Source organism: Bidens hawaiensis, unplaced genomic scaffold (assembly GCF_021521415.1).
Source record: "Bidens hawaiensis isolate Kalapana, Puna unplaced genomic scaffold, B.hawaiensis_p1.1 tig00000697_1, whole genome shotgun sequence".
In the NCBI taxonomy this organism is placed as follows: Eukaryota; Viridiplantae; Streptophyta; class Magnoliopsida; order Asterales; family Asteraceae; genus Bidens; species Bidens hawaiensis.
In genome coordinates this window covers 1,137,639-1,162,797 of record NW_027491041.1, presented here as the reverse complement: position 1 = coordinate 1,162,797, position 25,159 = coordinate 1,137,639, and the positions used below count along the sequence as shown (strand labels likewise).

General features: G+C 37.1%; 1 protein-coding gene across 1 annotated transcript; it reads right to left on the bottom strand.

Annotated features, from left to right (window-relative positions):
- Nucleotides 1-10,233: 10,233 nt before the first annotated feature.
- Nucleotides 10,234-21,788, bottom strand: LOC143531180 (DDT domain-containing protein PTM-like). The gene is made up of 10 exons (XM_077026528.1): nt 21,575-21,788; nt 20,073-21,033; nt 18,937-19,539; nt 17,302-18,055; nt 15,200-15,491; nt 15,004-15,128; nt 14,101-14,558; nt 13,088-13,116; nt 12,349-12,954; nt 10,234-11,247 (listed from the first exon to the last, which is right to left on the bottom strand). Exons 1-10 carry the CDS (start codon nt 21,786-21,788, stop codon nt 10,451-10,453), a joined length of 4,839 nt encoding a protein of 1,612 aa, XP_076882643.1. The 3' UTR covers nt 10,234-10,450.
- Between the last annotated feature and the right edge of the window lie 3,371 nt (nt 21,789-25,159).

The following is a 25,159-nucleotide window of genomic DNA, read 5'->3' as shown; positions in this document are numbered from 1 at the left end:
TATGGGTACCACCCATGTCTCTCCGGACGCTCAACGTACGGAATGGGAAGCAATGGTTGGTCCGTTGAGCGCCAGTACATAGATAGTAGAATCACATCCTCCCGAATCCAGAAGAATTTGCTGGACCATTGAGGATCGGCGGGAGGGGCGTCCACAGCAACCGCCTTCCTGTTAGTTGGCAAAAAGGTATATCGTCCAATCTTACAGTGCATATGAAAAAACAGCAAACTTCTCAATCGTAGGAACGATGCCACGCGCCCTGCAACAGAACTCAAAGTGGCGCATGCGCATCATGGCTGATGCATGAAGCTGGGAAACATGCAGCATATTTCCAGTGATGAGTTTGCCCAGAAACCGGGTAACCGGAAGACGGAAATTCCTAGAGCTAAAAAACTCGGCATATAGAGCCATCTTCCCCACCGGAGGCCGGTGGGCCGTTGAACGTAGAACTGGAAATTCTGGCTCCCATTCAGGGGCAATGCCATAGGCATTGATTACAACCTGAAAATCTCTCTCGTTCCAATCGATGGTGACATGGTCAATAGTTGGAAGCACTGATCTCGACGACATCATATGTTCTGCTAAGTATCGATTCGAACGGGCTATGATTGCTGACAGAATAGAAAATAGAGAAGAAGTTTCACAATAACACACGACAATAATCTCATAGGTTCGATGAAGGTGAAACAGTTTCTCATAATCGATTGAGAAGAAAGTGGAGGGTTGAAGAATATTTATACTAACCGCATTTAATAGGGTGAACAGTGAAAGTAAGCATCGGCCAATCAGATTATGACACGTTAGGCGGGAGACTAAAGGTTCAATATTTAAAATCCCGAGGCCTAGCTGTCAACAACTTGCAGACCTGTCACATCCTACTTTCGTGCAGAGCAGACCTGTCACGTCAGCCACCAAAAATAACCGGCGTTTTCCTAGTTACACAGTAACGAGAATAACTAAATGTTTAGACTGAAATGCCAGACATGAAAGAAGTTCAAATTACAAGAAAGAACAAGAAAAAGACAAGTCACAGAAAATCACACGCAATGATCACGGAAAATAAAACCACCCACGATTAAGAAGACGCAGATAACAAGTCAAAGGAACATTCCAGACAACACAATGCATACAATATGATAGTGTAAAGATAATTTCATTTCACTGGAAATATATTTACAAAATTCAAGGAAGACAGAAAAAACAATTACATAATATTCCTACGTTTCTAATCTTCCTTGGAAGCTTCCGCTTGGGCAAGCAGCTCGTTGACATGAAGCCTTAGATCGCCAACACAAGTGATGTCGTGACGATGCTCTTCAATATACTTCAAAATATCAAACTTGAGATCGTCAAATAAGTCAAGATCTTCGTTATACTCCTTTTGAAAATCCCGCCCATGTAGTGCAAACTCAGTGGGCGGCGCCCCTCGCGGGCCTTAGAGTAACTCTCTTCAAAACCAGCCTGCCGACCCGCCTGTGAGGAACTGACAAGCAGGTTGGCCAGAGAGTCTCCAAGCTCGGGCCCATCCTTGATAAGGCGGACAACCTGATAACCATTACAAGGTCAGCATATTGGTCCCAAAAGGAAAATAAAAGAAATTACATAACTCGAATGTTTACCTTGGGGAACCCGAACTTGAGAAGCTAATGCCTCTCATCCGCAGCAGCCTCATTGGCCTTCTGCAGCCCCTCATTCTCCTTAGAAAGAGAAGAGAGGCACTCATCCTTGGTCTTCAATTCCACTTGAAGCCGTCGGATTTCTTCGTCCCAGGGGGATATAAACTTGACCTGCGCAGCGACCTAATCCTCCAGATGCTTATTTTTGTCTTGGATCGTCTGGAGGGCCGCATGTTTCTCCTTGACCTCCACCCAGGTAGCATCCCTAGCCTCTTCGGCTTCCGTCATACGGTTGACAGCGCGTACTAAGTCTTTCCCCCCGGGGTGACCCAACCCTCAAATACCTCACAGCTAGTTGACAACACATTAGCCAGATGATAGCTAAGCGCTTATGCCAAACTAGCCTGAGTATGAGAATGAATGCAGTTGCGCTCAGCGGGAGGGAGGCAGTGCTCAAACAATTCTTGGCAAGCCCGCAGGTTAGAAAAAAGCGAGTCTTGGCCAAGGTTCCAAGAAGGGCGGAAAGTAGAATCCCCTTGAAGATTTTCAGATGAAGGTTGGGAGGAGTCTTCCTTCCCGCCCGTAGAAACAGGAGGATCTTCAGCAATATCCTTTGGAGGAACGACCTCCGTTTCTACCACGTTGACTGGGGGTGGCACCTTGCATCCCCAACCTCCTCGTCTGCAATACAGTCTGAGGTGGTGACGAAAGACGAAGAACAATGACCGTTGCTGATCCAAAACGAAGGAAGTCAGTAATGCAACGGACGAAATAATAAAAATCAAGTACCTGCAGGCTCCCGGGTGGAATTCTTCCCGAAGACGGGTTAACTTCAACTTGTTAGGGGCAAGCCCCTATTCAACAAATCGAGACGTCTCACCAGCAGGATCATGGGCAGTCTCGGATGCCTCCCCTCCAGTGGGATCCTCGGCATCCTTAGTGGCCTCCCCACCAGCGGGATCATTGGCATCAGAATCTCAACTATGGCCAAATACACCAAAGGTATCGGCCTTGCTCTTGTTGCAATGGACAAGATCTGCAATAGCACGCAGCACGCCTGCACAAAAACTTTTAGGAGTACCGGAAGGTGATCCCTCGCTAGTCGAGTCTTCACTAAAAGACTCTTCACTAGAAGAAAGGACGATTGTCTCGTTCGGTTGCATAATGGTAAGAGGTTTAGGGTTCAGGATGTACACACCTTAGGCCACGGCAGAGTCATTAACCTCCGGCTCAGTCCGCCCACGGATAGGAAACAAGAAGTTCCCCTTCGTTTGCTCAAGGATCGGCAGCTGCTGATGTTCCAGTGGAAGCCAGAACATGTTCCCAACAATAGTGGGAACAAGGACTTCAAAAAAAAATTTCCCTCCTGAAACAAAAACAAGTTACTAAGAAAGAGGGAATAACAGCAATAATAAGAGAAAAGGAAGAATAATAATTACTTACTACTGTCATCCCTAGAAAAGTAAAGGACCTCTTCGGGGAATGGCCATAGGCGGCTCATCCCAACCTGCACCAGCGCAGACTCCGGAATAAGACCCATGGGGGTAGGAGTATGCGTAAGAGCGGCATACCACTCCTGACCCTCCACATCAGCAACAGGGAGGTGGAGAAATTTGTCGACCAACGAACGGCGGGTCATAATCTTCGGAATAACGTCAGCGTTAATCCAGAAGAACTTGTCTTCCATTCGTGAGCACTCCGCGGGGGCTCAGTTCCTATCGCCTTCCTTTGAACGATGAAACTAAACCAGCTCCCGTGGACCTAGATCTTGTAAATCGCAAGGAAGCGATCCACGGAGAGCTCCACTCCGAGAGCCCTACAACAGAACTCGAAGTGTTGAAGTCTCATGAGCCCAAATGGATGCATCTGAGATATATGAATCCCAGTAGCATCAAGGAAGTCGCCCAGAAACTTCGTAATAGGCAACCGGAAGTTGCCAGTGATAAAGAATTCACCATATAAAGTGATTTTACCTGCCGGAGGGTTATCGGTCGTAGAACCTGGTGATGGAAGCACCGGCTCCCACTCTAGTGCCAACCCATAAAGATGGGTGATGTTCTAGAAGTCGGCCATCTTCCAGTTGATATGGACCTTCTCCACAACACTCTTCGAACCATCTTTCTTGCCATCCTTACTCTTCACTTCTTTCTTGCCACCAGCCATGATAACAGAAGACGATAGGGAAGTATATTAAGAAGATAATAGATGAAGAAGATGAAGGAGATGGAAAGTTTCGGAGAAATTTTTGCAAGTAAATCGGAAAAGTGAAACACCTCTCTCTATATATATACATCGCAATTAATGCGAGGAAGAGAGGTACAGCTCACTTTTGCTAACCATCCAATTAGAAGGTGACACGTTAGGCAGGAACTGACAAAAGCAAAATGATTTTGAATCAACAGCCTAAAACTACGTGCAATCACCTCGAGCACCACTCCCTGACATGACTCAGACTGAAAACATCACATCTCATACGACAAAATAGTACCCTAGTTCAAAAAGCAACAGGAATTCCAAGGAGCAACAAGTTCAACCCGCAAAAAGGGGCCAGAGCAGAGTCCATAATTCCACCCACGACATCGCATCACTAAAGAAACAATGGGCTGGGGGGACTTATAGAGGTAGGGTAGCAAAGCTACCCACGGATACCTAATCCGACCCGCGGATCGTCAATAAACATCCGCGAGAGGAACACGTGGACCAGAACACTTGCAGTCATGACAAGACCAGCAGTCACCCACGGTTCATAAAACATGCTTCAAAGACATCCATCGTAACCCGCGGATTACCAATGAGAATCCGCGGGAGGAACCCGCAAGCAACACAAGGGACTCATCACACGTATGATCCCCACGTGATATGGAAGAGCAGTTGTAACAAACTATTTCTAGAATATTCCCCCAATACCCCCTGATAGCGACATCGACCATTGGAAAGATGACCCCTGGACACGTAATGGCCATCCCACGACGTGCACAGATAATGGCGGTCTCATAAACGGGTCCAGGCTGTCACATTCAATAAAGGTTCGACACGTGTCCGTTCAAGTGAGGGAGGAATATTATGATAGTGACAACTCCACCAATCACCTTCCCCCACTTTCGGCTATAAATTCCAACTTCATCTACTTCATGTATTCATTCACTCTCACAAGCCTTACGCAGTTAACAGTATTCGTACTTATTTTTCGATTAGTACAGTACTTATTCTCACGCCGGAGAGTGGTTACGGGAAGACCCCCCATCGTGTCCTTCCTGTGACGAGACTCACGGTGTTCTATTTTGCAGGCAGATAGCTCCGATCTGACTTCGTCGTTATTCAGTAGACTCACATCTGGGGTAAACGGAAGTTCGGACTATCCGGTTCAGCCTTGTGTTTCTTCAAATACTTTTTTTTGTATGAATATGAATTACTATCAGAAATCATGTTGCTGTCTCAAAAATATATTAAAAATAACTTGTTCTTTGAAATTATATATATGTTTACTTGACGATTTCTATACTTTCGTCCGTGTCGTACAAGGGGTCAATAACCTAGTACTATACTATATATAAAGCAAATACTATTATTGCTTTAAGTATAATCAATGATGCATATGCTTTTAATAATCTATGGGTAATATTGTCTTTGCTCACATCATAATGTATCGTTAACAATTTAGTTTCAAAACGTACTTTGCAATAATAGTCCTTCAGTTTTTATTAATTTTTGTCAACTTGCTAAATTTATAAACATTTACCTTCTTCTAAACCAACTTCCCATACGGTTTTTTAACGGCCATAACTTTTTCTCACGTTAATATTTTTAAAAAAAATTGCATCATAAAAACGAGCATTTTATTCTCTTTAATTTGAATATGGTATTGCTATACTTTTTTAAAAAAAAAATTAACAAGTTAGATGATTACCAGTTATGACCGGCTCGAGTCATGTGTCAGACAAAATTAGGGTATGAACGAGTCGGTACAAAAAAAATGGTTAATTTGGTAAAGTCGGTCGGGCCGGTATGGATAAAGGTCATATCAAAATAGGTTTGAGTCAGAACAATGTCGAGTTGGAACGAGATTAGGGTCAAAGCAGGTTGGTTTAAAAAATAATTTATTTGAAATTGTTGTATATTTCAGTTTTGCTTTTTGATTTTCGCCACCTATTACGTGGGTTCAGGCTAGTTACGCGAATGACATTTTTACACGTACCATGATGAATAATTACATGTCCGCCATGGCACTGCCATGTAATGCGTGTAACTCAACCGTTTATGTGTTCGGCTGTAATTCTGTGCACACCCTGCTGCATCGCGGGGTCACCCAGCTATTGCGTTAATATGTGGCAAGTGACAGATCCAGAAAACTTTTTTCATGTGGAGTTTTTAACCAAATGGGTGTAGATAGAAAAAATATTTACCAATTTGGTGTATTTTGAAAAGTATTTACCAATTTGGTGTAATTGATAAATGTGTTTGTCTCTTTCCTAATCTTATTTGATAAAACTCAATTCATTAATTACTAAATAAAATAATAAGAAATTGTTATTTACTAATTATTATCAAACTTATAAACTATTTATTATAAAAAATATATAAAATTAAAATAATGAATTAACAAAAGGTTGTATATATATATATGAACACATAACAACTTCATAAACTAAACACAAATAAATTCGAGAATATAAATATATATATATATATATATATATATATCTAAAATACGTTTTTTTGTAATTTCAATAATATATGGTAACGAAACATACGAGAAGTAAACAATTCAAATGTTTATACTCTAATTATTTTTATTACATAATTAACTAATTACAAAAATAAATTCATCCAAAGCTAATAATAATAATAATAATAATAATAATAATAATAATTAGTGGGATTCCCCACTTTACTCAATGGACATTGATTGCGATAATACCGATACTTGTAAAGATGCCGCTCAAACGGTATCAGTATAGTTCGTCAAAGTACTAGTACTGAAAAATGATACTCGTTATAGCTTACGATACCAAAACCCCTATTGTGAATAAATTTAGGTGGTGTTTGTTTTTTTACAAAAGATCTTCCTGGCCTCTTTTGTCTGCAACGCGCAGACCACGCGCAGACATTGCCCTCTGCAGAATGTTTGTTTTTTCAAAGACGTTTCATTAAAAAACGTCTGCGCGCCCTCTTCTTGGTGCAGACTTGGACCATAGTCTTCCAACCTCTTCTAAACTTATTATTTCCATCAGATATCAATTAAGTAATTAAGTTTTTGTTAATTGAATTCTTGTTTAATTTGTTCAATTGAGTTGTTAATTTATTAGTTTTTTTTCTTTTTTGTTCAATTATAATTTTGCATAATTGTTCAAGTATTATTAGTTTTTAATTGAAAAAAGTTTGTAGAAAGTTAAGGATTATAAAATGTCTATACAAAGTTTTTGTTGAAAAAGGTTTGTAGAAAGTTTAGGTTTATGTCATCGGCTTGTGAGTTGTTTTAAGCTCGAGTTTTGGCTCGTTTCATTCGTTTGTATGAACTATCTACTTTCGAAAACAATTGAAGAAACTTTTGGAGGAAAAAACATTCATGTGGAAAATTGTTTATGTAAGTTTTATAATTTGCTAGTTCAGAGGTATAAAATTTGGATTTATATTTTTAATTGTTGCCCAATAATTTGTGTTTTTGGTATAGAAGCTTATATTGAAAGTTTTAGTAGTCTGCAGACGTTAAAAAACAAACAGTCTTCTTCTTGCAGAGTGCAGAGGTTTGGTCCACCTCTTATGCTACAGATGTCTGCAGATGTGGTCCGCAGACTGCAGACATTTTACCTCTGAAAAATCAAACAGCACCTTAGTTTTCAACGACATACATACCGAAACGTTGATTCTTGCAGAGTGCAGAGGTTTGGTCCACCTCTTATGCTACAGATGTCTGCAGATGTGGTCCGCAGACTGCAGACATTTTACCTCTGAAAAATCAAACAGCACCTTAGTTTTCAACGACATACATACCGAAACGTTGAGAAAAATATTATTAAACACGATTATTAATCATTTTTTTTTAAATTAATAACATAAGTAGTTAGAAAAAAAAAACAAATTAATTAAACAGATTATATCATAAATGTTTTTTTCAAAAGTAAAAGTAATAACTGAAATTATAAAAGAAAAAAAATATTTTTGATTTGTTTTATATATACATATATATCGAATTTATAACTTATACGTTACACAAGTTTAATTTATGAAGTTTTCTTGTATTCATATATATATATATATCCTTAATTACTTTTTATTATTTAGTATTTATAATTTAAAAGTTTATGTAAGTTTAATAATAGTTTGTAAATAGCAATACCGTGTTTTGTTTAAAAAAATCTTTATTATTTATTTAGTAATTAATGAATTAACTTTTTTTTAAATAAGATTCGGAGAGAGAAGCAAAAACATTTACCAACTACACCAGATAGGTAAATACTTTTCAAAACACATCGAATTGATAAATATTTTTTCCATCTACAGTAGAAACTCGATAAATTAATACTCGATTTTTTAATAAACTCTCTAAGATAATATTTTTTGCCGGTTCCGACTCGGGGATAGAGTGCTAAATTAATAATTCTCTAAAATTATAAGATAATACATTTTTGATAATTTCTTTAGACCCCATATAAAATATAAATTAATAATTCCTTATGCATAGCATATTACATGAATAATTTATGAAGGTTTCTTGAAAAATGACTCAATTGTCTTTTGTTTTTTGTTGAAATTAATTTCCCCTTGAATCTCATCTCTAATTTTCCTTAGCATGGTAAGAACTTCTGGTGTTGTTTTCTCATAGCTCAACAAGAAATTGTTCAATGTGATTACCGCTTTAATAGCTTCGTTTCGTGAAGGGGGCTCCATTGTAGAACTTTCATCATCTTCTTCATCGATATCATCTTTATTAATTCCAATAACGCTTTTAATAATTTCTTCATCAGTCAACAACTGTGCAACTACATTTTCTTCTGGGTGAGTCAGAACATTCTACTATAAATTAATAAAATATTAATTAATATATAAATTAATAATTATTAATTTATCAATTAATTAATAACTCTTTTAATTAATAAATTTTGATGGTCCCAAATGTATTATTTTATAGAGTTTCTACTATACACCTATTTGGAAGAAAACTTTTTCATATGTTTCTAATTCTATTTGTTTTTTTGGTTTCGCACATAACTTTGTTTTTGAACAACTCTTCTTTCGCGACCGAAAAGATAATTAATTAATTATTGAATCAATTAAACAACTTACTGCATCTTTGCTTCTTCTTGAATAAAATTGGAATTATGTAGTTTTACAACTTTTAAACAGCCCAAATTCTTAGGTAGTGTTTGGTACGCAGGAATAAGAGGTGGAATGGAATGAACTATTACAAAGGAATGAAGAAAAGTGTGTTTAGTTGGCTAAAGGAATGGAATCACCCATTACCTTGTCTATTCCATTCCCTCTAAAACACTAAAATTCATTCCATCCACCCCTTTGGCTTTTTTCATTCCATCCCCTCTTTTACTCTACCCATTCCCACCACCCTCCCACTATTACCATCGATCACCATCACCACCGCCACCCGCCACCTACACCACCGCCTCCCACCACTAGCCCACCCCCCTCCTCCACCGACCACCGTTGTCGCCGCCGCCACATTAACCATCCACAACCACCATCGCCACCTACCATCATCGCAACCTACCCACCACCTCCCACCACCGCTAATACCCACCACCGCCACACCACCTGCCACCGCTAACCACCGTCATTGACCACTGCTAACCACCATCACCAATCGCCTCGACTCTCGCCACCGCCACCCACCACCTCTCACCACCACTACCACCACCACCATCACCACCGCTTACCTCCAATTTTATTTTATTCCCTCTTTTTTTTTTTTGTCCGACCAACAACATTAATTAATTATTCATTTCATTTTTAGTTTTCTAGATGATAACCAAACAAGGCAATGAAATGGTAATGATCCATTTCATTTATTTGTTCATTCAATTCCCTCATCCATTCTATTCCTTCGTCTATTCCATTACCTCGTACCAAACAGTCTCTTAGTCTTGTAAATTGTAAATCTTCAAACTTCTTTTTTATTTATTTGAGCCAGCCCTAATCTTTTTGAATTGCTATCACACTTTCCATATTTTAACGGCTCTTCTTGCAATCAAGATCCAATAGCCTACACAGTCTTTGACTCTATCTTAAGTTAGCAGTTTAATTTCACTCACCTCACTAGTCACTGCGTGCCAACCAAACTCTTCATAAGCCTATTAGTAGTCACTTCTATTCTTCCCATTTACTGATCATCCTACCCCTACTACTACTACTTCCACTAATGCTTTATATTCTAATAATAACTTTAACTTGTGTCATTCAAAGTTCAAACCTTGCTTTCATCTCTTCTTAAATCGCAGTTCTCTTCCCAGAATGGAGGCACCATTTGTGACTATTGAAAAAATTCAGCTTCAAACCCCATTTCCCACTTAAGACATTTTATCAACTATTCACCTTTTGAAGAAAACACATCAGTAAAGAACTAAAACAAACAAACATACACCACATAAAGAACTAAAACAAACAAACATACCAAGAGCAAACAAAGAACCAAGTAAAGAACTGTAATCTATAAAGAAAACCAGTTGGATCATTTGGTGTTTCCTAAAAACTCAATGTAAGAAGAATATCTCAAGGATAAATCAACCCATAACATGGCATTCACCAGAATACGGGTTCGATCTTAAATGCTAATCCATAGACTAAACTCGCTAATCATCAACTAACTCAACGCAACCTGTCTTTCAATCAACACCACCTGTATTTGCATTCAAAGAACCATTTTCTTCAACCAATGGCAATGCAATTGCTGGCTCCTTTTCTGCAGGCTTTTCTTCAAAACCAGACACAGGCCTGTTTTGTCCTGAGTCTTCTTCAGACCCAGGCGCAGGCCCTTTCTGTCCAGGGTCTTCTTTAGACAAAGGCACAGGCCAGTTTTGTCCAGGGTCTTCTTCAGACCCAAACACGAGCCCGTTTTGTTCGGGCTCTTCTACACACATGGGCCCGTTTTGTCTAGGGTCTTCTTCAGAGACAGACACGAGCCTGTTTTGTACAGGGTCTTCAACAGACCCAGACGTGGGCCCAGTTTGTACAGGGTCTTCTTCTGACCCAGGTGTAGGCTCGTTTTGTCCCAGGTCTTCTTCAGACCCAGAAGCAGGCCCGGTTTGAAGAGAGTCTTCTGACCCAGGCATGGGCCCATTTTGTCGAGGGTCTTCTTCAGGCCCGGATGGGGGCACGCTTTGTCCAGGGTCTTCCTCAAACACAGGCACGGGCCCATTGTGTTCAGAATCTTCTTCAGAACCAGACATGGGTTCTGCATCAACGAGTTTCTGCTCCGAAAATACCGTTGCACTTGCCACATCAGCAGTAGCATACTGAGTTCCCTCTTCGCTTTTCAGTTTCCTCGATTCAGGTTTATCACTTACGGAATTTATGATCGGGCAGATGGGTGCAGGCCTCTCGCGACACCTATGGCACTTAAAGCCGATAATAACCCCTATGTGCTTATCTTCAAGCCCAAAAGCATCCCCATGAAACCAGTCTGAAAAAAAAAACAGAACTAATAATCAGAAATCTTAATACCCAAATTTGGAGGTTCACACTGGTGCTTCTCCAAGTGGTGAAACGGGTCAAAAGCTGGTTAAAAGTAAAGGCGTAAACGCCCCGAGCTTAAACATGCTCGAAGATAAGTTGGAGATTATTAAGATACGAGTTTGAGCCTAAACTTCATATACCGACCTTAAGTAGGCTTGAGGGCCTGAACGAGTCATTTATACAAATGTAAATACTTCTTATTTTGTATAATAAATATATAACATTATAAGACGTGAAATTATGATTAAAATAAAATATTTTATATTTTTTATACATATACATATAAATTTATAAATACAGATATGAATAGATAAAAATTTATTTAAATAAAACAAGGAATTACATCATTAAAAGCCAACATATTTTCTCATTTTTACAAATAAGTCCATTAACATAAGTTTGGCATAAAAGTCCATACACTGGTCAGAACAACATGAGAAAGTCCGTTAACTCAATTTTTTGGTATTAAAGTCCTTGTACTTTTCAATAACACATGTACTTCTGAACAAAATAATTAAAATATCAACCCGTTATCTCTTAATATGTCAAAGTTTGATGAAGTTACAATTCAATTTTCTTTTCAAAAAAATAATATATAATCTTATTTTGACGAATTTAAAGGGTGACGAGTGATTACTCTAAATATTTTATTCACAAGAACATACATTCTACATAAGTGTAGGGACTTTAATACAGCAAAACTGAGTTGAGGGACTTTTTCATGCTTCTTTAACATGTACTGGGACACTTTTATATGCCAAAAGTATGTTCGGACTTTTTCATTAAAAATGAAAAATCATATTGGTTCTTTTATGATATTAACCCTTAATAATTAAATACTTAAAAATAATAAACAAGGCAAGCCTGAGCTTTAGGCATAGAGCTTGAAACGAGCCGAGCTTGAGCTTGGGCAAGCTCAAACTCGGCTTGGCCTGGCTCATTTACACCCTTACATAAAGCGTTTTGAAATCATACTACATGTATAGAATTACACAACAGCCCTTTTTGCCATCTCTACATAATAGTATGCAAACAAGAAAAAAAATACCTTTGCAGGAATCACAACAAATATAATTCAACCATGACTTGAATTCTGGTTCATGACAAATAGAACATTTAGGAGGCTCATCAGGGATGGAATCCGACCGTTGAATATGATTCTTGGATCCAAAATCATCTACTCGTTCATCATCAGGCTTTCTTGACAACAGGAGACCATTTAGCCAATAAATAGCGTTCACCGCAGGTGATCGCCTCTTTTTATAACTTAGCTTGATGACCTTTCTTGGTCTTCCACGTTTACCTTTTGGTTTTTCAATTTCATAGATAGAGTTTAACTGCTTTTTACTGCCAACAGATTTTGACTGTTTCTTCTTCTTCTTCACTGGCTTCTTTTTACTTTGCAGTGAAACAATTTTGGCAGTGCGTGCAGATCGTCTTAGAGGTACAACAAAACCTTTATTATTGGCTTGCTGTGGTAATGATTGTTTTCCTTTACCACCTTTTTTGGTTGCTTTTGTGACCTTTTTGGTCTTCCGAGCACCTATTTTCCCTTTCTTGGGGCCCGCAGCCTTCACTGTGTCGCCAGCATGGCATTTGATGCACGTATACGTGCCTCCAGTTACCTTCTTCTCATGTCTTTTATGGAAAAATCCTGCAGTTTATATCAATTGCAATAATTAAAGTGGCTTCTTTTGATAAAATAAAGGTATCACATAGATAAAATAAAAATTTTAAAATGTATATCCTTCACAAATAACAGAAAGAGTAGTGCAGAAAATATTTACCTTCGCAATATTGGCAGCTAATAGCATCCCTGAAGTAACAACAAAAAAGAACGAAAAAAATTAGCCCAACCACAAAAAGAATATAGCAGGCATGCTACACGTGAACATGAATATAAAACTACAATCATGGGTGAAGAGATAATATGTTCTGAAAAGTCAAATGCATCTTGATTTTCTCATAAATATCGAGAATATTATAAGGTGACGAACTTTCCATCTTAGTTTTGTGTACAAAAGAAGTAATCAGACATTAAAAAGAATAAAAAAAGAATCAATGAGTCTTTGGGAAAAAGTGATTATGATATACTGATCAGGCACCGTATGTCTTTAAGTTCCCATTTGAGATATTGAAATCAGATAATTTAACTATTAGACCCCATTGCATACAAGTAAAAAACTGCAAGGCATGATATGTTATTACTATAGTACTTCCTTTTACAAGCTGATTCTTTTATAATTATACAAGGGTTAAATTGCTTTTGCAAGCTCTTTCATCTAAGATCAGATATAATGATTTAATATCTTGGTCAAACAAACTAGCATGATTATATACTATGCAGTTGATATCGGTACTATAGCGGTTATCGGACTTCTAGCAGAATATCAGTCAAAATATCAGTCATATTTTATCAGTAGTATTCAGTAGCCAATAATATCGGCGATATTCACCAATATTTGACCGGTATCTCACCAATTTTCCCGATCTCAGTTTTTAAGTCTTAATTGTCAATTTTTAGTGTTTAATGTTAGTGTTTCAAGTCTTAATCATTTCCTACTTGCTACAAAAGTTAGTGTTTTGTAAGTTGCAAAAGGTTAATTTGTTAATGGCAGGAGTGGCTATATATAAAAATTATGTATATTAAAATTACCAATATCCCACTGTGATAACCGATATCTCAAGTATTAGTCCTTGACAATATCGGTCCTTGACAGATATCCGATATTTTTCAGCATTAACTGCATAGATTACATACTCCTTTTATTACATACAATATAAAATGTGGAAGTTGTACCTGATAAGAACCTCCTTGTTGCAGTGGCTACACAGATGACTCTCAGGTTTTTCTGCTTTAGATAAAAGGTAGTCAAAAACATTTTTCTTTGAAGGGTTTTTAGTGCTAACTGGAAGACTAATACTACTACTAGTCTTATTGGACTTCAATGAAATTCTTTTATCTTCAAACGGTTTCAAAAGAAACAAAGGAACATAAGGCTCCTGCACCCAATACTTCTTCCTTTCACTTGATGCTGAGTCATCTACCTTAGACCCGTGCTTTACAACAGTATCGGGTATAAATCTTCTTTTCCCAAAATCTAGAAGATACTTCGCACCATCGCCATCTGAAGACTTGCGCCGGATTATAGCCTTCTTAAATGACCTCATTGACTTTAAAGATTCCTTGTCCATCTTTGCCAGATGACTGCTGTTCTCAATCTCTTCCCATTTAATGTGTGCATCAAGTTCCCTAATCTGACAAATAGAATCACCAATCATTAAAAACACACACGTATATACATGATTACATATACATAAACTGTACGTATATATAAGTAGAGGTTCATTACAGAAGACTAAATTATTGAAAGAAGTATAAGAAGAAACATAAATTGTAGGTCTGGTAGACCCACCAACACTTGTTTTCTAAACTTTATACATAATTAAGGTTCTAGAAAACAGCAACAACTTTTTAAAATAAAAACTATTCTTTAATAATGCAATTAGGGAGGAGGTTGTACACATTACACTTCAGATTATTTTTGACCTGGTTGACTACCAATTTGACCTGGTTCAAATTTAGATAAGTTTTTTTCTTTTCGATATTTGACCATTTTGGAAACAAACTATATCTCAAACTAAATGATTTTCTGGTTAAACTAGCAATAAGGTCTAAGTAAATACAACTAATTAAAGGTACCTGAAGAGCAAGCTGTTCCACAGTAACTGCTGACTGGACTGAAGCTCGCCACACAAGAACTTTACTTCTCTTTGGAAAATCAGAATTTTCAGGATACAATATACCATCAATCTTCGTGCACCCACCTATAATAAACAATAATTTCAAATTACAACTAATTAATTCAAATTTGCGATTAGAAGTTTCATAAGCAGACCTTGACGAGCAGCTTTGCGAGCCAACGAGCAAGGCAAAACCTTCCAATTAAAAAGCCGTCTTGTGATCCTCCCGCCCCTCCACCAAAATAGGCCCACACCACTTGACGCATTTTTAGACGAGTGCGGTTCTGGATCCGAAGACTTGGATCTTTTCTTTCCAACCACGTTTCTAGTTGAGGGAAAGCGAAACTTAGATGACACAACATGAGAAGCGGACCCCACCATGGCCACTGAATCCACGTGTTTTATCCACTCATCCGATAATGCACGAGACCATATATTGGACTCTAGCTGAGCAAAAGTAGCAAAAATTATAAGCGAATGTCAAAACAATACATTCCCTAACCAACAGTAGCATAAACCAAAAAATTCTGGTATCTATAACAGTAGCATAATCGTATATTCTACCAAGTGAGAAGTCATTAATGTATGCCAAAAAACTTGCATTTTCTAACCAAAAATAGCATAAACCCTAAAATTTCGGTATCGATAATAGTAGCATATATCCTATATTCTACAAGGAAGTCATGAACGTACACCAAAAGTATGCATTTTCTAACCAAAAGTAGCATAAAGTAATAAACCATAAAACTCTGGTATCTGTAATACTAATAGTAGCATTAATCATAGATTCTACAAAAAAGTCATTAATGTATGCCAAAACCACACATTTTCTGACCAAAAGCAGCATAAACCATAAAAGTCTGGTATCCTTAATAGCAGCATATATAAAAAATTCTACTACTAAGTCATTAATAGGCCAAAAATGCGCATTTTACAAAGAAAATTAGCTTAAAACATAAGATTTGGGTATCTATAATTGTAGCATAAATCGTATATTCTACCAGAAGTCATCAATGTATGCCAAAAACTTGCATAATCTAACCAGAAGTAGCATAAGCCCTAAAATTCGGGAATCTATAATAGTAGCATAGATCGAATATTCTACTAAGAAACCATTGATGTATGCCAAAAGCGCGCATTTTCAAACCAAAAGTAGCATAAACCCTAAAATACGGGAAACTGTAATAGTAGCATAAATCGTATATTCTACCAAAAAATCGTTAATGCATGCGAAAAACACGTAATTTTCTAACCAAAAGTAGCACAAACCCATAAATTCTGGTATCTATAATAGTAGCATAAATTGTGTATTCTACTAAGTCATTAATATATGCCAAAATCAGGTATTTTTAAACCGAAAGTGGCATAAACCCTAATATTATGGTATCTTTAACAGTAGCATAAATCATATGTTCTACTAAGGTGCTGTTTGTTTTTGCAGACATAAACTGTCTGCAAGCTGATTTCATCTGTTTTCATGTCTGCAACTGAAGATGTGGTCTGAAGATCTGCAAGCTGAAAATATAAGACTGTTTGTTTTTATAAGCTGATACTGTCTGCATAACTGTCAAACTTATCTCACAAGATAGAAGTCATTTATTCAAGTTACATAGAAAATATAATAATAAAATTGTGGCGGCGGACGGTGGGTAGTGGCGATGGATGGTGGTGGTGGACAGTGGGTGGTGGTAATGGACGGTTTTGGTGGGTGGTGGACGGTGGTAGTTGACGGTGATGGCGTCCGACAGTGGGTGGTGGTGGTGATGAACGGTTGTGGTGGGTGGTGGACGGTGGTGATTGGTGGTGGCTGTGATGGATGGTGGTGGTGGTGGTGGTGGCAGACGATGGGTAGTGGTTGTGGATGCTGGTAGTGGCGGCGGACGGTGGGTAGTGGCGGTGGATGGTGGTGGACGGTGGCAGTGGGGGATGGTGGTGGTGGCGTACGGTGGGTGGTGGTGGCGGACGGTGGTGGGAGGAGTGGATGAGAGGGTGGCTTCAAAGGGATAAGAGTATGATTTTTTTGCGAAGATGTTTTAAGCAAGATTTCTTTGCTTTTCTTTTAAGATGAAAGAAGATAACTTAAGATCTGTTTTAAGAAAAAAAACAAACAGTCTTCAAGGGTAATGTCTGCGCGCGTGCAGACATTAGCTCCCTTGAAGATGTTTGAAGAAAAAACAAACACCCCCTAAGTCATTAACGTATACCAAAAGCACGCATTTTCTAAACAAAAGTAGCAAGACGTCAATGAAAATCTTACCATGAGCAAGAGATCTTTAACTGGAGCAAAATCAGATGCGTCATGAAAACGTTTACGGTAAAGCTTTGGGAAATGAGGATTGAGCCAAGGACCCAACAAAAGACCACGCAACCTATCTTCAATGTATAAAATATGACACATAACATCAAGAAAACGTTCATTCCTGCTAATTATTCGTGAATCAAAACCCAATATTTGACTTGTATAATTTTCCAAAACATAACCGTTATTCATGTAGAATAAACAAATCCCATCATCAGTAGGAAACTTGCAAGCCATACACCAGCCACACTTTTCTTTACGTGCATCCAGACTCAGATTGTGAATGTTTGACCAGAAAAAGTCAGCAGGTATCTTTGTTATGGCTTTCATTTGTATTGAAATCAATTCCTCTAAAGTTTTTGTAGGTGCTTGAATGTTAGTCTTGTTATCTGGAACTTTCCGGGCCCATTCTTCAGCCACTGATGATGCCACTCTGGCAAAGGTATAAAAATTCAGATAGCTGTTTTCTAACTGTTGTGACATGTTCTTTCTTGTGCCTGTCCTGTCTACTTCTACCGGCTTCTCTGAATCCAATTTAGTTTTCTCAACATGAATTTTATTGTATAAATGCCAGTGCTTTATGATGGCATCTGATATATCTTCATAAGGGCCATTTGGTAATTTAAGTGTGTCGATGAGGGCGATTAAGTCATTCATGTGGTAGTAATGATACGAGGTTTCGGTTTCGGTTTCAGCATCACCAAGATCTGACCTGTAAATTCATTCAAGTAATCAATTAGAAAAACGTGAGGTTAAATCATGTAATATTTCATACTGTTACAACAGGTAAAATATATTGGATTAAAGAAAACAATCAATAGAGATCTATATGTACTTATGCATAGGACCTCTTTAATCATTTTAATCAAAGAAAGAAGTCTTAAATATCAAACAACCCATTTTGACCTGTTACCCAACTTCCCACCCTGTTCGTTTTCACCCCTAATTAGAGCTTTATACAAACCAAAACAAACAAGGCCTTGTTCGTGTCCATTCATCAAGAATTTACCAGACAAACTAACGGTTCACAAACACATAACCGAACGAAATTTCCTGTTCGTGTTGTTCATTAACGAATTGAATGTGTCCGTATTTGTCCGTATATTTCATAACAAATGCAAATGAACACAAATCGACAAATGAAACTACGGAAGACTCGAAGCAGCAATTTAAGGACGTTGGAAAAACGAAAGCCCTGAATCTTAATTGACTAGCTTAAATTAGGATAATAAAGTAAATAAAAATTAAATAATAAAGGTTTAAAGGTTAGTGACCTAGGGCGATCAGTAAAAATTAAAAAAAAAAAAAAAGGCCCTTCCATAAACAAACGTTCACGAACGCAATTGAACGAATGAGACTTGTGTTCATGTTCATTCATATTATTAATCGAACGAGATTCTTTGTTCACGTTCGTTCATTTATTAAACGAACCAACGCCCATAAATTTCCCACCAAACATTCGGTTCATTTACAACCCTTACTACCCCCTAATGGAAAAGAAATCCAGAAAAAGATTCATTCAACAAATTACAAAACCAATCAAAACAAGAAAAGAAACTGCTTCAACATTACAACTTAAAAGAAAGAACTTACACCAAGATATAACCACAAGTGCTATAATACAACCGTCCATGTGCATCAACTCCCAATAACTCTGCACCTCGTATTGCTTTCGCCACATTAATATTAAGATTCTTCTTGTCAACTACACACTCTGGGCAATACCAATCGCCATCTGGCAAAAGATTAGTGGCAATACCTACACACTTTGAATGATATGCCGCAGGACAACCATCACAGCATATTAAGTTACCATCCATGTTACAAAGGCAGCATTCATCACTGTTCCGATCTACACTTTCATCAACAACCTCTTCACTCATGCATGAACTACCAAAAATAGCCATTGTTGTCTTCCGTTTCATAGAAGCCGTTGGTTTTGTATTTAAATCTGGATCCATAAGATTAGTAGGATCTCCCAGTAACCTCCTATTAAGTTCTGAACTTATAGCTTCCATTTCTATCGCATCATCACAAATATATTGTAACATTTTAACCTTCACGGATCCCGGCTGTTTGTGGTAGTCAGTTTTGAATAACTTCAATTCAGCAAGATCAAAACCAGGTTTCATAAGTAGGTATCCGGCCATGTAAATAGGCCATGTGATCAAATCCAGTAAATCCCAGTTAAGATCCCTGTATTTATAAACTAACTAAATAAATAAATAAACAGAAAAACTCAAGAGCATTCACATTAGAATCTCTATCTCTATAATTTAACTAAATATCACCTTTCCCTAAACTTATCTCTATATTTTGTTTAACCAACTACATGTCATTCCATCTCTCTCTCTCTCTCTCTCTCTCTATTGTGAATGTTCTACAGGAAAAAGGGCAAAATGGTCATTCTTAGAAAGGGCAAGATGATCCGGATCAGCTTGCATTTAGGCCCTTTTTTGTCAATTTCTTTTAAGTTCGTTTATATATAAGTAATGTGTTATTTACATTTTCAAAAAAATATTACTAAAATAATCATCAAATCATGGAATACTAAAGATTTAGCAGGTTGTATGCATTAAAACTAGACTTTGAGGGACTTTCAACCCACTTGGCCTATTTCCCTATTAGCAAACTTGTTTACTTGACATTTTGACCTGTTTGAGATAAAACACAACTCAATGCATTCATGATTAAATCAGTTAAAATTGTACAAAACAAAAGATGCATACCTTAAGCAATTAGTAGCTGATGTTGAACCCTCACTTGATTGGAACTCTAGAAGCTTTCTCAACGTCCATAAAAGAGAAACATGAATAGAGTCAATCAATAAATTGGGAGAGTTGCTTCTAAGTGATGCTACAAAATCCGCAAGCTCAAACGGGCTTAAAAACAATATTGTGCTGAATGACCTTAGAAAAGCATATACCGAGAAAACATCAAGTACAGGAAGGTCATCTAAATTCAAGCTTCCTGTTGATGGCGGTAACTCAATCATTGGAGGAACAATATTAACTTCTTCAGATTCTTTACATTCAGAACTTGTAGGCTGGTCCTCTGAAACAGCACTACCATTATCATCATATACATCATCAAGTTTGATAGCATGACCATCACGATTGTCACCCGAAAACATCGATCGTCTTCTAGCACTCCTTCTTAACCCACTTTCTGCGGGAGTTTTTGGAATATCCGCAAGACTTTTCCTCTTTCTACCTCGTTTCTTACCACCCACATCTGTTTTCTCCAAACTTTCATGATAATCAACGTCATTCTTATCTGTCTGATTATTAAAACAACTCTGAATCCCCAAGACTATCGGACGTCTCGTTGCACCGCCACCGGAAGCATCTTTACCGGTATTCTCTTCCTTAATATAACCACCGAGATCAACATCTTGATTCTTACTATCATCATCATTTAAGTCCATATTCAAATCCAAACACCGTTTTTCCTTAACATTAATAGCATCATCCTCCACTAAATCTTTCCCTTTTGATTCCAAATCATTTTCCTCAATCAACTCCAAATTCAAATCAATCCCGTCATCATTTACATTTACTTTCTCATCATTAGAGTTCAGATTATCACAACAACCACTAACATCATTACTACTACTATTATGATTATCATTAACAATAATGTTATCATTCAGTAATCCAGCTTCAACAGAATCCAAATTACTATCAGCAACTGCAACAATAATATTATTATCATTCATTAATCCAACTTCAACAGAATCCAAATTACTATCAACAGTATGGGTGAGCAACTTAACCGTTAACCAAACCATAACCGACATAACCGGTGGGTTGGTTTAATGAATTTTCGAAAACCGCCAAATAACCGAACCGAGCCATTTATTTAACTGGCACTTAGGTTGGGATTACCTTCCCCCAAACATATCGTCAGACTATACCATTTTGATGCTTTTGGTTCATGTTTGATATCGAATTAACTTAAATTTCATTGTTGAATTATATAATGCCGTTTTTTATTTAATATGCGGGAATTATATATGGAATATATAAGTTGTTGGATTATATAATATCGTTTTTTATGTTAATCAATGCACCCATAAAGACTCACTGTGACCTTCAAAACCTAATCGAAACCCCCATAATGGATTGGTTATGGTTATGGTTATGGATTAATCACCAAACCGACCCATGCACACACAAGCAGTTATTATCAACAGAGTCGAAATTAGTATTAAGAGGTGCAAGTACATTACCTGAAACCCAAACCCTAGGCTTCTTATTAGGATCCGTACAAGGTGGATCGAAGTGAACAAGTGCGGTCAACTCAGAGAGATCAATCTCTTCAGAATCGCCATCGTCGTAGCGGATCTCGAAGAATCCGGATGCGGAATCGAATGAGTTGACGACTCCCGTGAAAACCCCAAACCCTTTGAATTGTTTCCGTACAGTTCTTCCTACGAACTCCATAAGTTAACAGATAATAATGGTGATGAAATCGATGAGTGTCATCAGCTACAAATGAAATGGGATTTGGGAATTGGGTGGAGTCGAAATGAGGTCAACAAGACCAACAACACTGCAGCAGGAGGCAGACTCACTGACTTTCCCCTTTCTAATTTATTGTTACGAGACTAGCCTCCAGCTCGACTCGTCTAATTTACAAAGACTTAAGCTCGAAGCTTGACCTGTTACGATCTCTACTTCTAAAACTTAATTTTTTAACCTTGAGCTCGGTTTATTTATTGAGTATATATATTTAAAATTATTTTCATATTTTTTTCAATTATTATAATTTTAAATATATAACTTAACATAAATTATTTAGGTTTTCTTTTTCATAACAAATAAATATTAGTTAATAATTATATGTATATTAATTAAGAACTATATAAATAACATGTTTGTATAGGTTCGTGAGCCAGTTCGAGCTCGATAAGTGAAGTTTGGGCTTATTTAAGCTTGGCTCGATCAACCTTTGTCACGAGCCAATCTTGAGTAGTTCGCAAGTAGCTCGCCTCGTTTACACCCCCAGATATAAGGTCGCATAGTTCCTTATGCGTAAAGAATATTTCGGATTGAAGAAGCCTATCGTTCGAAGATTGGAGGGGCTTTAAATTTTAGTTAGATAGGTTATACGTCGTGCTGTAATTTAGTGAAATTGGTGGTTGTAAATTATATGGCTTGCTATTGCTTTGTCTTCTTTTAAATATCAAATAATTTTTGTTCCTCGTTAGAAAAAAAAGAAAGAAAAAGCACATGTACGTGTATTTCACAAACTACAATTTTTTTAATGAATCAAACACCAAGCAAACTTTCTTGCTTTAGAATGAGGTAATTCGTGTATACTGATTGTAGTTGGGCTTAATAGGTGGGTGTGTTTGTGTTCGTCTAAGGTGCTTTTTGTTTTTCAGAAGTAAAATGTCTGAAGTGTGCGGACCACATATGCAGACATCTGGAGAAGAAGATGTGGACAAAACCTCTATAGTCTGCAAGAAGAAGATTATTTGTTTTTAATGTCTCGAGACTGCTAAACTAATTGGTGGTGGTGGACAGTGATAGTGGTAGTGGACGGTGGTGGTGAGCAGTGGTGGTGGTGGACGACGGTGGTAGGTGGTGATGGACTGTGATGGTAGACGGTGGTGGTGGTCGATGGTGGTGGTCAGCAGTGATAGTGGTAGTGGACGGTGGGTGGTGGTGGTGATGGACGGTGTTGGTGGGTGGTGGGCCCTAGTGGTGGCGGACGATGGGTAGTGGGTGGTGGTGGCGGTGGACGGTGGGTGGTGGTGGTTGTGGTGAAAAGTGGGTGTTGGTAGGGTGTGAAGGTTTTGAAGAAGTTAAATATTAGCATATTTTTAAAACCATAAAAAACACTTTTTTTTAAGAAAAAACAAAACGTCTTCAGAAGATTATGTCTGTATGTCTTAAGCAAAAACTAACCGAACCTAAATGTATTTGAAAAACAAATATAGTCTCCTTGATGGGCTAGACAATGTAATTATCATATCAATATTTAATTAATTATGTTATAACTGACCTGTTTTATTTTAAAGAAGAATAATAGCAATTAGAAATCTTTTTAAAGAACAATAATAGTAATTAGAACTCTTTTGGTGAATTCATCGTCTAATCTTACTATTCTAATAAAAAAGTACCATATTTTGCCACTTGTTATGCTCTCATGACAAGTGGCCTATATTTTATAAAGAAGTTTTGATAGATTGTATATATCATCATCTTTTTTTATAACCTTGAGAAATTGTCAACCAAAGCATTACCAAGAATCTTTTACTTACCATATGCTACCAATAGATTTGGGTCTTCACGTACGTCAACCAACACTTACGTCAATTGATATTATCCGATCAGCGTTGGTATCTATGTATTGATACTGCCATTACGGCTGGAACTAATTACCATATATTGATTTCCAATTCATATTTTCTATTTTCCTTTACAATAAATTGATTTCCAAATTTTAACCGGTCATTCCATGGAATGGTTAATGAGCTATAAATGAATATGATATGTGAGCTATAAATTAGTTTTGAAGCTGACGTATATAGACAGACAGGTAAACCAGGTTAAATCTGTTTTTGACTAACCGGTTCCAAAATATCTTTCTTATTGTAACATAAACAATTGTTAATTTTCCTTTACAATAAATTGATTTTTCAATGGGGAATTACATGGAATGTTCAATGAGCTATAAATGGGTATGATATGTGAGCTATAAATTAGTTTTGAGTTTCAAACGGGTTTTAAACTGGATGAAACCTGTTTTTGTCTAACCGGTTCCAAAATATCGGGTTCAAACCTGTTTTAGCTAAAAAAAACTCCAAACAGGTCCTAACCCGGTGGTTTATAACTACAAACCAGTTTTTGTAATATCGGGTTCAAACCGGTGTTTCTGTTATGCTCATTAGAAATGTTAACCAGAAAGAAGGCTTATGTAATGGTACTCGACTACAAATTATATCTTTAGGTACTCGTGTAGTTGAAGCAAAAATTATTTCTCGAACTAACATTGGACATAGAGTTTTGAAGACTCCAACAGACAACAAAATAGCATATAAGTTTCAAAGACGACAGTTTCCCCTTGCAATATGTTTTGCGATAACCATAAACAAAATCCAAGGTTAATCATTATCTAGGGTTGGTTTGTACTTGAAGAACCCTTATTCTCACTTGGACAGCTATATGTCGCCTTGTCAAGAGTTACAAGCATGTGTGGCTAAAGATTCTGATTCTTGATAAACAAGGTAATCTGCCCAAATACAAACACAAATGTAGTGTAAAAGGAAAGTTTTTCTTATTTGTAAAATAGTTGCATAATGTTTGTTTTGTAATTCATGTAATTTTAATGTAAGTTGTAATTGTATTAATAATATATGATAATTGTGTTATATGTTATTGATTGTATTTTGCTTAATGTTTAACTATTATAATTTTTATTAATTCCCTGTGTAATACACGAGTCTCAAACTAGTATCTAATAATGAAGTATCAACCAAGTAATTGTGTAACATACTTAATGTCATTTATACGACCATCATCATATTCATTTTTTTCTTTACATGTATAATGTATCTAACTTATACCCTTTAAAAGCTCTTTCCCTATATGCACAAATTTTGTATTGACCACTAAATCATCAGTCATCACCCCTAAGCCAAAAACACGTGAGTTATTAATTTTCTTTTCCTAATATTATGAGATATTCTTTCTTGAATATCCATCTCTTTCGTTGTTATAACATTATCAACTTTAGCAAGCTTTCAACATAAAATTTAACTTCAACATAGAAATGAACTCTTTTAAGAATTATCTCCAAAAAACTT